General features: G+C 35.4%; 1 protein-coding gene across 5 annotated transcripts in view; it reads left to right on the top strand.

Moving 5' to 3' along the window:
- The window catches only part of LOC123537616 (protein kinase C and casein kinase substrate in neurons protein 2-like), a 62,892-nt gene extending 50,011 nt beyond the window's left edge, over nucleotides 1–12,881 (top strand). For 2 of the 5 annotated variants that reach the window (XM_053529001.1, XM_053529002.1), the window contains 4 exons: nucleotides 250–500; nucleotides 5,994–6,104; nucleotides 9,200–9,375; nucleotides 10,378–12,881. In XM_053529001.1, the coding sequence (XP_053384976.1) occupies nucleotides 250–500; nucleotides 5,994–6,104; nucleotides 9,200–9,375; nucleotides 10,378–10,490 (651 nt within the window). In that variant the 3' untranslated portion in view covers nucleotides 10,491–12,881. Of the gene's footprint in view, nucleotides 1–249; nucleotides 501–3,347; nucleotides 3,375–5,993; nucleotides 6,105–9,199; nucleotides 9,376–10,377 lie in introns of those variants that run through there. The other 3 variants (XM_053529003.1, XM_053529004.1, XM_053529005.1) reach the window with 3 other exon arrangements.
- Nucleotides 12,882–13,094: the final 213 nt, after the last annotated feature.

Raw genomic sequence — 13,094 nt, 5'->3', positions numbered from 1 at the left:
ACCAGTAATTGGTAACTGTAAATATCCCAGATGGCACCCACGGTCTGTTATAATATGACCTATTCTTTCCAATAAATGTTTTCTCTGGTGAATAAAATTAAACTTTAATGTGGGGAAAAAGATTTTTCATAAAAATGAGTGAGATTTTAAGTAAGCATAGTCGCATCAGGCATATTGTGATAGATCAATCATTAATACACCGGTAATCGGTACACCAAGTATATATAAAGTAATTAAAATGTTATACAGGAGTATTCACCAGATTTAAAACCCATACACGGTAAGGAGAAGAAGTCACAGATTTCGACAAGCGAGGGTGGCATCACTATAACCAGCATCAAACAGAACCCGGACCACTTTGTTCCGTCAACATCATCCACCACGAACAACCGACAAACTAGCCGTACCTCAACTCACTCCCAGCAATCTCATTCATCACAACAGGGCTACAACAACACGGTGGCAGAAACGTCCGATACAGTGAATACGAATGCTTCCAGGTATGTATTGTCCTGTCGCCTGTTTGTAATCCTGTCCTACAGTCAGGTATATTTTGGGAATTTGTTATATGTATATACTAAAGGAATGGGAAATTAATGGTAATGGTCGATAGGATATTATGTTATATTATATTTCTTGCCTTTCTGAAGATAGTTTCAGGTGTTTTTATGGTAGCTTGCGAAAATCGTCTTGCATTCTACTCGTCTGCTGTAAATAATGTCGTAACGAACTACATGTATATATCCATACAGGTTGCCCAACCCATGTGACTTTTTTAATATCGTACACAAGGGGACAATCACTCGATTCATGTAACATGTTTGTGATTTCCGTGTAACTTATGGATGTTAATGAAATAAAAAATGTCAAAGACAAAAGAAAACAGTGCTTTCCTCGGCACAAAATGTCCTCTGCACTTAATACTGTCATCAAATGCTTCACCCCAATTCCTGTGTGTACCTTATCAATACATTTGGACCATGAAATAAACATATGGGCGAAGTGTTTGAGAAAAGTACCAAAAATTTCTGGAACATGCTTTGTGGCAAGAAAGCACCAATTTTTAAAATTTTGCTGCTTTTTATTGTCTAACCCGCTTGCAGAAGCGAAGACATAGTTGTCCAAATGGCTGTTTGGTGTATGTGCGTGTGTCCATCCAGATTTGTTTGTCCGTACCATTACTTTGACATGCATGGAGCAATTTTGTTTATATTTGGCATGAATGTTAACCTCAGTGAGACAGAGTGTTATGTGCAAACCCAGGTTCCTACCTCAAAGGTCAAGGTCACAGTTGGAGGTCGAAGGTCATGTCAGATCTTGTCTGACCCATAACTTTGACATGCATTAAGGAATCTTGTTTATATTTTGTATGAATGTTGAACTCGGTGAGACTGACTCTGTCTCAAAGGTCAACGTCACTGTTAGAGGTCAAAGGGTGGATTGGACATGTTGCCTGTGTGCATCTAGTATTATTAAAATCTATCAAGTAATATGGAAAATATAGGTAAGAATTATACCTGAATCGAGCGATTTACTCCGTTTGTATTATACCGATAAGTTGAGTGAGTTGGCCGCCCTGTCATAAGCTAGTACTGAAAACATAATGCTTGAAGCTTGGTTATGGTTATATTCTTGAAGTAAAAGAAATATTATCGCTTGAAATATGGTATTTCTTCAAAAGATACAGCTCTTATTCAGGAATAACTGTGTATTCAATAAATTCACCTTTTATTCATATATGTTTTTATTTTTATTTGGGAATTGCTAAAGTATGCTTTACTGGTGACTGTATCACATCCTTTCTCTGCTTTGATTACTCTGTGTTCTGACTACATCAACATGTAAGACTGTTATACACTTTAGGATGTTCTGCACAATAGTTACAAGTTTGGAAATAGGAAAACTATACTCATTCTTACTTACTGACCCATTGAAGGAGACACTAAGGATCCTACATGTCTCTCTGTATGAAGCAGGGTTTTCTCAAGCTCATTGACAGGGAATGAGAAAACGTGATCTTCCTTGTCCTTGGGGCTGAGGAATGTCACTTTTCTTACCTATGCTTAATGTGGTTTTAACATTTTAGGAGATGCAATAAATCGTAAATTGTGCACAGGAATTCTGTAAATACTGTAAAATCATTTAATTTCGTGGGCATGAAATTTCGTGGTTTTGTTCAAAACAGCAATTTCTTGGGGATATGTATTCATGGATTTCAACTTTTGAACATAAAATGAATGGAAATTTTACTTGTTCGTTGGGATTATTTTTCGTGGATTGAGTCAACCACGAAATCCACGAAAATTAGTCCCCCACGAATATTAATGATTTCACAGTAGTCTGTGATATCACGATGCAGATATGTTGACTGTCTTTCCCCAGTGTGTAGGCAAAAAAGACTGGTGAATTCAAAATAGTGATACTTGTAGACAAAATTTGCATTTAATATAGAAAAGTGGTCTATAAAGATTTAAGAAAATATTTGATCTTCCCTATAATTTCCTTGATTCAGAAGTATTCTCTTGCTTTGAAACACAGCAGTATCAGAAATCAATGCATTTTATATTGCCATTTGTATAAAGCTTTCTAAAATATATTATGATCTCTGCTATTTTCTTGTTAATTCACTTTACTTGAAAATGTTTGAGTTGCCACAAGACATCATTCTAGGATTTTGCAGAAGCATCTTTGCAAACATAATTCTATACTAGATTGCTTTGAATTTGTAAAGGAATGGAGCTGTATATCTAAGTAGACAGAAATTGTATACCATGAACGTGTTAGTCTCTTTATAACTTATTTTGGACAGGACTGATTTTCTTATATTTTTTGGTTGCTTTAGTCAAATGGAATAAATAAAAACTAAATGTAATTTTATTTTAAAAGTTTGCAATTTGTACATCAATGTTCTCATGAAAAAGCCATTTTGGCAGGTACCATGAGCTTTAAAGGCGTATGCTAGAGACTGTATATGAGATGAGCAAAACTTTTCCTAATAATAGAATTAGGAGAAATGCTGTTTTCAAGGGCAGATAACTCTTTCAAAACTGGTGACCTATGACTTTTATTGCATGTCTTTGTTTCTTAGATGATTGTCCTTCAATATCCAAAGTTTGAAGAAATTCTGTTTTTAGGAAAAATTTCGCCCATCTGCTATACAGAGACTCTAGTGTACGCCTTTAAAATTCAAAAGAATTTAAATAATAATATCATGGTATACAATTTATTTTTTGAAAAGTGTATAGCAGTTTTATATTACTATTTATTGTGTTTTATTATTCTACTCTCTTAGAATATATTATGTAGTTATACATGTATATAAAGTAATACCACATTCCCATTTACAGCTTATTCGACAATAATTTTGGCTGGGGGTAATATATATATGATCACATATAGACGTTTTTGTGTATAAAATAGATAATACATGTATCAAAACCAGGCTCAATACAGCTGTGGAACTTTTTGTGTTGAGAAAAGATAACTTTTGGCAGTTTGAAGATATAAAAAGTTAACTACCTTGGAATGATTTATCACTGTACTTCAGTCAGTGTTGACAATTCTCAATGACTGTTACAGGTTACCAGACATGGTTGTATATAGGTTGAAATACCATTTGAAATATTATAATTTCTTATCAGTAACTAAAGAATGCTTTTGCTTACAATGGTCAATCTTCATAGGACACTCGTCTATGGGTAGTAGATGACACTATTGTTTTGCAGGTCATAGGTCAAGGTTGACATTGAACTTGACACTGATAACAGTTAAACATTAGCCCGCCTGCTTAGCTCAGTAGGTAAGAGCGTTGGTCTACGGATCGTGGGGTCGTGAGTTTGATCCTCGGGTGGGGCATATGTTCTCCGTGACTATTTGATAAACAACATTGTCTGATATCATTACTCCTCCACCTCTGATTCATGTGGGGAAGTTGGCAGTTACTTGCGGAGAACAGGTTTGTACTGGTACAGAATCCAGGAGCACTGGTTAGGTTAACTACCCGCCGTTACATGACTGAAATACAGTTGAAAAACAGTGTTAAACCAAAAACAAACAATTAAACATTACGAATTCTGGCTAAATTGTCGGTTTGAAAAGAGCAGCGTTTTGAGCCTGGAGTTTGTGTCACTGTAACATGTTGTGATGTGTGCACTAGATTGTCTTCCATTCACCATGACAGTGTTAATTGATACACAATGTCAGTACATAAAATGAATTTATTTTGCAACTTGGTATGCAGTAAATGGTTGATCAGTAAATGAGTTACATTGAAAAGTCCAAAAACGGGAGAAGAAAAAATGACTTACATTTCCAAATAAAGAAATAGGTCTTGTCATTTACCGGTGCACTGATGTACCTTTCTGTATACACATTTTGGTTTATTTTCATATTTTAGCATAGAGTTTATCTTGTGGACGTGCTGTTTTTTTGTTTTTTTTACCTTTTTTCCATATTATACATGGATATTGTACTGTTGTAATAAGTTTAGTGAAAATTTTCATTTTATGCAGGTGTGTGTTTTGTTTTTTTTCTTGGTCAGTTGTATGTTATAACCCATGTAGGCATAGGAGAAGAAAAAAGAAGTGAGCCGTGCCATGAGAAAATCAACATAGTGTGTTTGCGACCAGCATGGATCCAGACCAGCCTGCGCATCCGCACAGTCTGGTCAGGATCCATGCTGTTCGCTAACGGTTTCTCTAATTGCAGTAGGTTTTAAAAGCGAACAGCATGGATCCTGACCAGACTGCGCGGATGCGCAGGCTGGTCTGGATCCATGCTGGTCGCAAAGCGACTATGTTGGTTTTCTCATGGCACGGCTCAAGTATCTGTGGAACCAGTTCTGCGTTTTGGTTGCGGTATTTCAGGGACATTACCTATTGTTCATACACTATATGTCTTAACCTGTATCTTGCTCAGAGGAACAGAATTAATGACGCTTAAAGATACTGTTGACTGATGTTAGTTTTCAGAAACTGAGTTAAGGGACCAGTCTCAGAGCGGCGGCGTCTGATTGGTAGTTTCTTAACACAGTTTTTGAAATTAGCCAATGACATTGCTGCTTTCTGGTGACTGGTCTCCAGACTCAGTTTTGTAAACTTGGAGCCTGCCTTCTCCTTTCATATGATTATTATCAGTATTAACCCAATACTTTCAGTTCTGTTAACTGGCATACAGCTTGTCCTTCTACAGGGGTCAGTGCACTTAAACCAAAGTTTATTTTGCTATTTTGAAAGTGAAATTGTTATGTGGAGTGGAGTGTGGTCATTTGATGAGTAAAAAAAAAACGTTTTATGTTGCAGTATTCATCTTTTTACAGCTGCTCAGTAACATCTTGCCTAGATCAAGATTTCATATCGGCTAATTGAATCAATTCCTTAGACCAGTTCTCAAAATTATATGTTTTAAGTTGACTACAGAAAGACCATTATAATGACGGACATTGTTTTTCATCTGGCCATTTGAAGAAGTATACCATGTTATAATGAATTTCTGGACATTGCCTCTTACCAAACTATTATTCGTCAAAAGTATCAAATGAATTAAACAGGTGGCCGAAAGAAATTATCGCAACACATACAGTTAAAAGTTGTTATGCCCCCGGCATCTACTGATGCGGGAGGCATATAGTGATTACCCTGTTCGTTCGTTCGTCCGTCCGTCTGTTTGTCCGTACGTATAAGGTTAACCAAATGGGACCATTACGTCTAGCATCAATACCCCTTACTAGAATGATTTGATACTAATGCAGATGTAACCTGTGACCATTCCTCATCTTCAGACATCACCTGACCTCAGTTTGACCTTGAACTTGACCTCGTTTTGGACTTAGGTTGCTTTGTATTGACAAGGATGCCACCGGGGGCATCAAGCGTTTATTGAACGCAGCTTCATGTTTTTTTCTTGTAATGGGCAAGATGAATGAGTATATGTGAAAAATCATTTAAGGTTCAGTGTTTGACAGTTAACGTTGGTGTATTCTGTTGTGTTTCTAGGCAGGACTCGTATGACGAGTCGTTAAATCCGTTTGGCGGTGAAGAAAAAGTAGATACTGAGGGTGAGAAAGACAATGCAAATACGAATGCTGAAAATAAATCTATAGACAAGTAAACAAATATTTGAATGATTTTTGGAATGCTGTTACTATTTATAGTAGTTATGTTACGTTTCCTTGTTTGAATGCAAAAATTATCAAGTGTATTTTGTTTAGCATATTTTTTTCCACTTAAGGAATGCCCTGTAAATTTGTATTTTAAGTTTTGCCTGATTTTTGGTTGTTTATGTGCAATGTATTGTTATGCAAATCGTATGTATGTTTGCCAGTTTAATCAACATATGTTAATTGATATTACTTTTCACTAATACTCTAACATAGAAGATTTCAAAACTTTCATTCTAACAGTGTATTTTATAATATGTTAATTTATAAAGTTAAAGGGACTTGTTTGCACATTTTAGGCAGGGACTCGTTTGCACATTTTAGGCAAAAAAATATCTTTCTCTGGAATCCATAAAACAATGGTATTAGGGAAAACTAGCAGTTTGTACAAACTTACTGACATGATTTTTTGCCAGATAGCCTTTAAAATACCCAAAAATATTGTGCAGAAGGGGATAAAGCGTTGCAACACTTTTTGAAATAATGGAGAACATTTTCATTCTTCCTGCTTTTTTTGACTGAGAACTGACTCTTAGGTTCACTCAGTTTACCATTTTTTCATTGTCATATATGCATTCTATGCCAAACTTGGTGGACATGAACGTGCTGAAAGCCCGCCCGCTTAGCTCAGTAGGTAGAGCGTCGGTCTACGGATCGCGGGGTCGTGAGTTCGATCCTCGGGCGGGGCGTATGTTCTCCGTGACTATTTGATAAACGACATTGTGTCTGAAATCATTAGTCCTCCACCTCTGATTCATGTGGGGAAGTTGGCAGTTACTTGCGGAGAACAGGTTTGTACTGGTACAGAATCCAGGAACACTGGTTAGGTTAACTGCCCGCCGTTACATGACTGAAATACTGTTGAAAAACGGCGTTAAACCCAAAACAAACAAACAAAAAAAATGAACGTGCTGACAAAATTCAGCCAAACTGGGCAAGTAGCTTTAAAGGGATGCGAGTACCTTGTCTTCTAAAAAGTCTGCCTAAGACTTTATTGCACAAATGGAAAATTAAAGTCAAAAGCTGCTCTCTTAATAAGCTAAGATGTTTTTAAGATCATGTTTCATTCTAAAGGATAGACAGAAATATAATAGATTAATGTATTTGTGTTGTTTGAATTCCCTAAAGAAATTAAATTATATTTATCATAAATCTGATTGATTCTGGGAAAATATTGCCCGCTGTAGAACCTTCCCTTTCCCTTTCCCTGCTGAATTTCTATAATGAACTTGTCCATCTTTCAATTTGGACAGTACCATTAACTGTTAAAAGGGGTGCTTACCAAAAAGATACTGACTGTTTAGTGAACAGTGCAGTCTTGATCAGCTGCAGATGGCAGGCTGATCATAGATTACACTGGGTCGCAAAGGAAATCAAATTTCATCGTCCAGATGATAATGGGTTAGTTCAATTATTCAATATGAAGATTGTTAAACAAACAAGACTATTGAATTATAATATAGTGTAGGATGAGAAAGTTCTGAATGGTTTTGATTGTAAATTCTGTTTTGATTACGGGTATATGTTCAAATTGAGAGAAGAACTTTAGTTACATAATACTTTTGCTAACTGATCTTGAACTTAAAGTGTATGTTCCTTTTACTCCAAAATCTCAGTCTTGTTGTAGATGTAGCTTTGAGATATATTTTATTTTCATCCACTAATCTTATTAGAAGAAACATTCCGTGTGTTAAAATGATAAAAAATGTTCAGAAGGCAGTTACTAGTGACTTAAGCGTCTTCCGCCATGAATTAAGTATTAAAAAAAGAGCTTTGGAAGTTCAAGTTTTGTCATGAAAACCGGAAAAGTAAATTTGCCAGTATTTTTTATCAAGATAGTTGATTGCCATCAAACTTAAGATGTGAATTGTTTTCACTTTCAGCTGCGAATGACATAAAACTGTTGCTTTTACAATGTTTGTTTGACTTTCCGATGCTTCTTGACGTGCATTTTACATCAGCAAGCTTGACGTGCATTTTACATCTGCAAGCTTGACGTGCATTTTACATCAGCAAGCACAGATACTGCATAATTATTTGATGTTTGTGTATGGGAATCTGCATTTTTCGTTTCAGTGATGAATTGATCTATAGCACAGAATAAATGTATTGAATTGTTTGATATGAGGTGATACATGCATTATGATGTGAATATTGTCACTGAAGATATTTTGCACATGTATAATTTACTCATCATAATCAGTCGGACTTACATTTCATGAAAACAAAATAAGTTGTTGGCAGTCTGTATATTTTTGGCATCAAAGGAAACTCATACTGGTTAAGTAATTTCCTACTGAAGTAAAATAAATGAAATGTTTTTTTGAGTAATAACACATGCATTTTTTAATTTAAAATAGCCTGCATATTAAAATGAATGAAGTATTGCTGCATGCCTACAGTTTACAATACACACGTATATATGCATTTTATCAGCTTTTTTTCACATCTTACATGCTCACATATTTTTTTATTCATTTAAATTTTTTCGTGCCTTACGTTATTTAACATATACCTAAGCTTAAAAATTTAATTGCAAAAGTCAGTTCTGCTGAAATTATTTGACAGTTATTGTTACTTTATAAAAACTGTACAGTTTCTCATCATCTCGAATATTTCACGCATTCGGGGATAATGTCATCTAAGTCTGTCTGAACAGGTTATAATAAAAGATTATAAATATCCAGGGGTTTTTTCTTGAGCTTTTACTCTAGAACAGCAGAAGTTGATTTTCTTCAAAGTATTGGTAGCATGTAAAATTGATGGTAGTATATAAACTTGCTGAAAATAGTAGAATTTCCTTAATGCTTCCATTACGGTTGTTCTATAAATAGGTTTGCTTGGATGGAAATGTGTAAGATTTCAAATGTCTCTATGTAGTTAGATCGTGCTAGAGATGACTTAAGATATAGATCGTTGTAGAACATTAGTTTGTGTATTAACTTGTGATTGGTCACTTTGAAATACAGTTTTCTACATTGACCAATCAGCTTCTTTGTTCTTATCATCCTAAAATAATTTACATGTTTACTATTTATACAGTGCTCCTGCGCCACCACAGGTAGCGAGCAATCCTTTTGGTGATGCAGAATCCGATGATGAGCATGGATCGCAAGGGAGTGTACCGACCCAAGGGAGTGGTGGCTGCATGTCGGTACCGGCAAGGGTGCTGTACGAGTACAAAGCGGAGGAGGAAGATGAAATAAGTGCCGGAGCAGGTAGGGTTATGATGGAAATTTGTTTGGTCGGTTTGAATACCTTTCTGTTTAAATAATGGGGCCTATGATGCCACCTTGTCAATAGGCTCAGAGTTTGAATCATCTGACTGTAAGAACACTGTTGAAGTGGTTTGAGCACTGCTCATGGCTTCATGTGAGAAAGCCATACAGATGGCTTGCGAAAGGTGATCCTATCCAGAGGTCAGCCCATATCAGAAATAATGCCGTAGAGGCAACTAGGGTCTTCCCCAACCATTAATAGATGTAAAGATGCCATATGACCTAAACTGTTCCATTACTGCTCAAAACCGTACCAAAAAAAAGGTGACATTGATAATAGAGGAAGTTTTTCAAAACAGAATCTTTTTTAAATGCATAACAACTTCTTCCAGTCAATACTTCAGTAAAGGGTTATTAAGACACTGGCTTTAACTCTGTAACTGGCAGGATTCAGTCTTACAAACTGTACATAGTGCAGTGCTCCTCACCCATGCTACTGCTTGTCACTGTTCATAGAGGTCTTCCTCTGCGATCGTAGTACTTGCAAAGTTGTCCTGAAATACTTCCAGAATGTGAAATTATTCTTTATACTTATTTGAATCACTCTTCAGCCTTGGAAAGAACACTACTCTGTTGTATGAGAAAGTGTCCAACCCATGACCTCCTGGTTGAGTGACCGACACCTCAACCACTAGCTCACCACTTGTCTTCTTTGTTTTTATACAGGTTTACTGACACAAATATATGAGCCGTGCCATGAGAAAACCAACATAGTGGGTGTGCGACCAGCATGGATCCAGACCAGCCTGCGCATCCGCGCAGTCTGGTCAGGCTCCATGCTGTTCGCTTTTAAAGCCTATTGGAATTGGAGAAACTGTTAGCGAACAGCATGGATCCTGACCAGACTGCGCAGATGCGCAGGCTGGTCTGGATCCATGCTGGTCGCAAAGCCACTATGTTGGTTTTCTCATGGCGCAGCTCAATTATGCTTTTATCTTTCAGGTGATATAATTACCAGACTGTCTGACCAAGATGATATGGGCTGGGTAAAGGCAATGTGCAAAGATGGGAGAGAAGGCCTGATTCCCTTCAGCTATCTGGAGGATCTACAATAATACAGTATACAAGGAAGGGAACCAGCATTTATCTCATTAACATAATTGCCAAATATGGATGTGTAGTTTTCGTAACACAAGTATAGCAGTATACAAACTGTATGATGATATGTTAAAACACAGTAAACGCACCGAGGTAGACGTTGAAGATATTAAAAAAAGTTGTTATTGTTACACAAAATTTTATATATAGATGTATATGTAATATGTAGATATACTATTGTTATTGTTATATCATTTTAAAGAAAAATATTTTTCTCCCTTGTGCGGGGACAAAAAATGTAGACATTCACAAAACAGCCTATATTTACTAGAATAATGACTGTTATAGATTAGCATCATTTATGAAATCTTTTTTAGGTTCAGAGGTGTGGGGGAAGGGTTTTGTCAGGGATGCAGTTTTGTATAGACATTGTGGCATAAGTGCTAGGTGCTGACATAACGGCCTCTATTTCGATTCCCTGTCCTAGACTCTTAAAAAAAAAAATTTTGGTGAAACAGACGGGAAGGTGGTTCCTTATGCTGACCAGCAATGGCTGCATCCAAGGAGGTCCAGATAGAAATTAAACAAACAAGACATGGTCAAAGGAAAGCTTTATTTCATTTACCACTGCAGTATCTAGGTTATAATTCAATTTTGTGTGAAAAGTTCGGAAGTGCAATGGTAACTGCAGATGGCAGTGTGAATGAAATTAGTAAAATTTATTTTCTCTTGCATTCACTTTGTGATGTGAATTATTAAGTCGGAAGCATTATGGGTGTAGTAAAAGTACATTAACAATTTTGTTAAAGATAAAAATGTGAAAAGTGATTGTGCTGTAGAACATGCCCAATGGTTATACATCTGAATTTGGAGACCAGTCAGAGAACGGTCAATTTGAAGATCAGGCCCAGAGTTATCCAATCAGATGCCCAAGTTTTGTGACTGGTTCCAAAACTTGTCTTCATAGCTTTGGACTAGCTTTTAAAAGGGGCAAGGTAGAACACTATTGAAAGTAATTGAATTGATTTGTGAAATTTCTAATAAATTTCAACAGAATGTAAAAATTGGCTTAGCATGAATATGTTTAAAATGCTTCAGTGTGGAAGGTAACAAAATTCTTTTTAAAAATGCTAGAGAACAAGAGGCAGTTATCAAAAAAAAGAAACCCTTAAATAATGATCTGTTTTGAAAAAAAAATACTCAACTGTATAAAGTGAGCTGTGTAGTGAAAATAAGCCGATGAAAATGTGAAATAATCACATAATTACATTTAGATTGTTCTGATTTAGTCTTAGATTTTGCATATGACACCATATTTGGTAAAAAATGCTTCTATGTAAGTAATTTGATTACAGTACTGTTTAGATAAAGGGCATTACAGAAATTGTTGTATAAAAAAATTGGTATTTCGTACTCGTGATGCATGACAGTCATCCAGCAATTTTTATTTAAGGCGGCAATTGTGAATATTTCATGATTTTCATTGGGTAAAGCTGTGTATTGCTAATGGACGTTTAAAAGCTGTACAAAAATGCAAAAAGGTTTCATATATTAAAATATAAATTTTATTCCAGTCAGACTGACTATGGAATAAAGATTATGTAATTAACATTATGTTTCTTTTCGAATATAGATTATGTAATTAACATAATATTCCTTTCGGAATATAGATTATGTAGTTAACATTATATTTCTTCTGGAAATACAGATTATATTTCTTTTGATATACATTAATGTAATAATGTAGTAATTGTTCATTTATAAATGTGTAATATATAAACATTTGATACTTTTTTTGTACAAAATAATGTTACATAAATAATGTTAATTAGGAATAGAATGAATGTTAAATGACTTTGGCGGTTCCGTAAGAATGTCATATTTGTATTTTAATCTTCGGCCCGCCTATAAGAAGTTTCATGCACAAAGTATTTTGTATATTTATACTGTATTCAGAGTTTGCTATAGTTTGTAACAGCTTTTTTATGACTGATATTTTCAGACAAGGGGGAATTGATTTTTTGTCCAAAGAATGTTGCTAAAAAAGAGGGCATACTAAAGTACAAAAATATTTCGTTATAGTTGAGTTAGGAATTACCAGTAATTGAAATCTTTAAATTATGTAGCCAAAATGTTATTATTTGTAACTGTAACTTTAAACTTCCTAAAATATCATTTTACATATTACCCAGGTGAATATCTGCACGTAAAATTGTAACTCTTTAGTTAAGAGCCTTTTCAGTTGAAAGGAGAAAAAAAATGCTGCAAGGTTGAAAGTCACAGAGAAACTATTACATACAATAGTTAATATGTATTCAGAGATAGGGTGTTGATGTATAATTTGAGCAGTGCCATGAGAAAACCAACATAGTGGCTTTGCGACCAGCATGGATCCAGACCAGCCTGCGCACAGGATCCATGCTGTTCCCTAACAGTTTCTCTAATTGCAATAGACTTTGAAAGCGATCAGCATGAATCCTGACCAGACTGTGCGGATGTTGGTTTTCTCATGGCACAGCTCATTTCACTTTTTCAAAAATCATCTGTTTCATAATTCAAAACATCATTCCCTTTGACCTTTGACATTTGTTATTTACAAAATATTATTCTGATGTAAAATT

Source organism: Mercenaria mercenaria, chromosome 17, assembly GCF_021730395.1.
Source record: "Mercenaria mercenaria strain notata chromosome 17, MADL_Memer_1, whole genome shotgun sequence".
Classification (NCBI taxonomy): Eukaryota; Metazoa; Mollusca; class Bivalvia; order Venerida; family Veneridae; genus Mercenaria; species Mercenaria mercenaria.
This window is presented reverse-complemented; position numbering and strand designations above follow the sequence as displayed.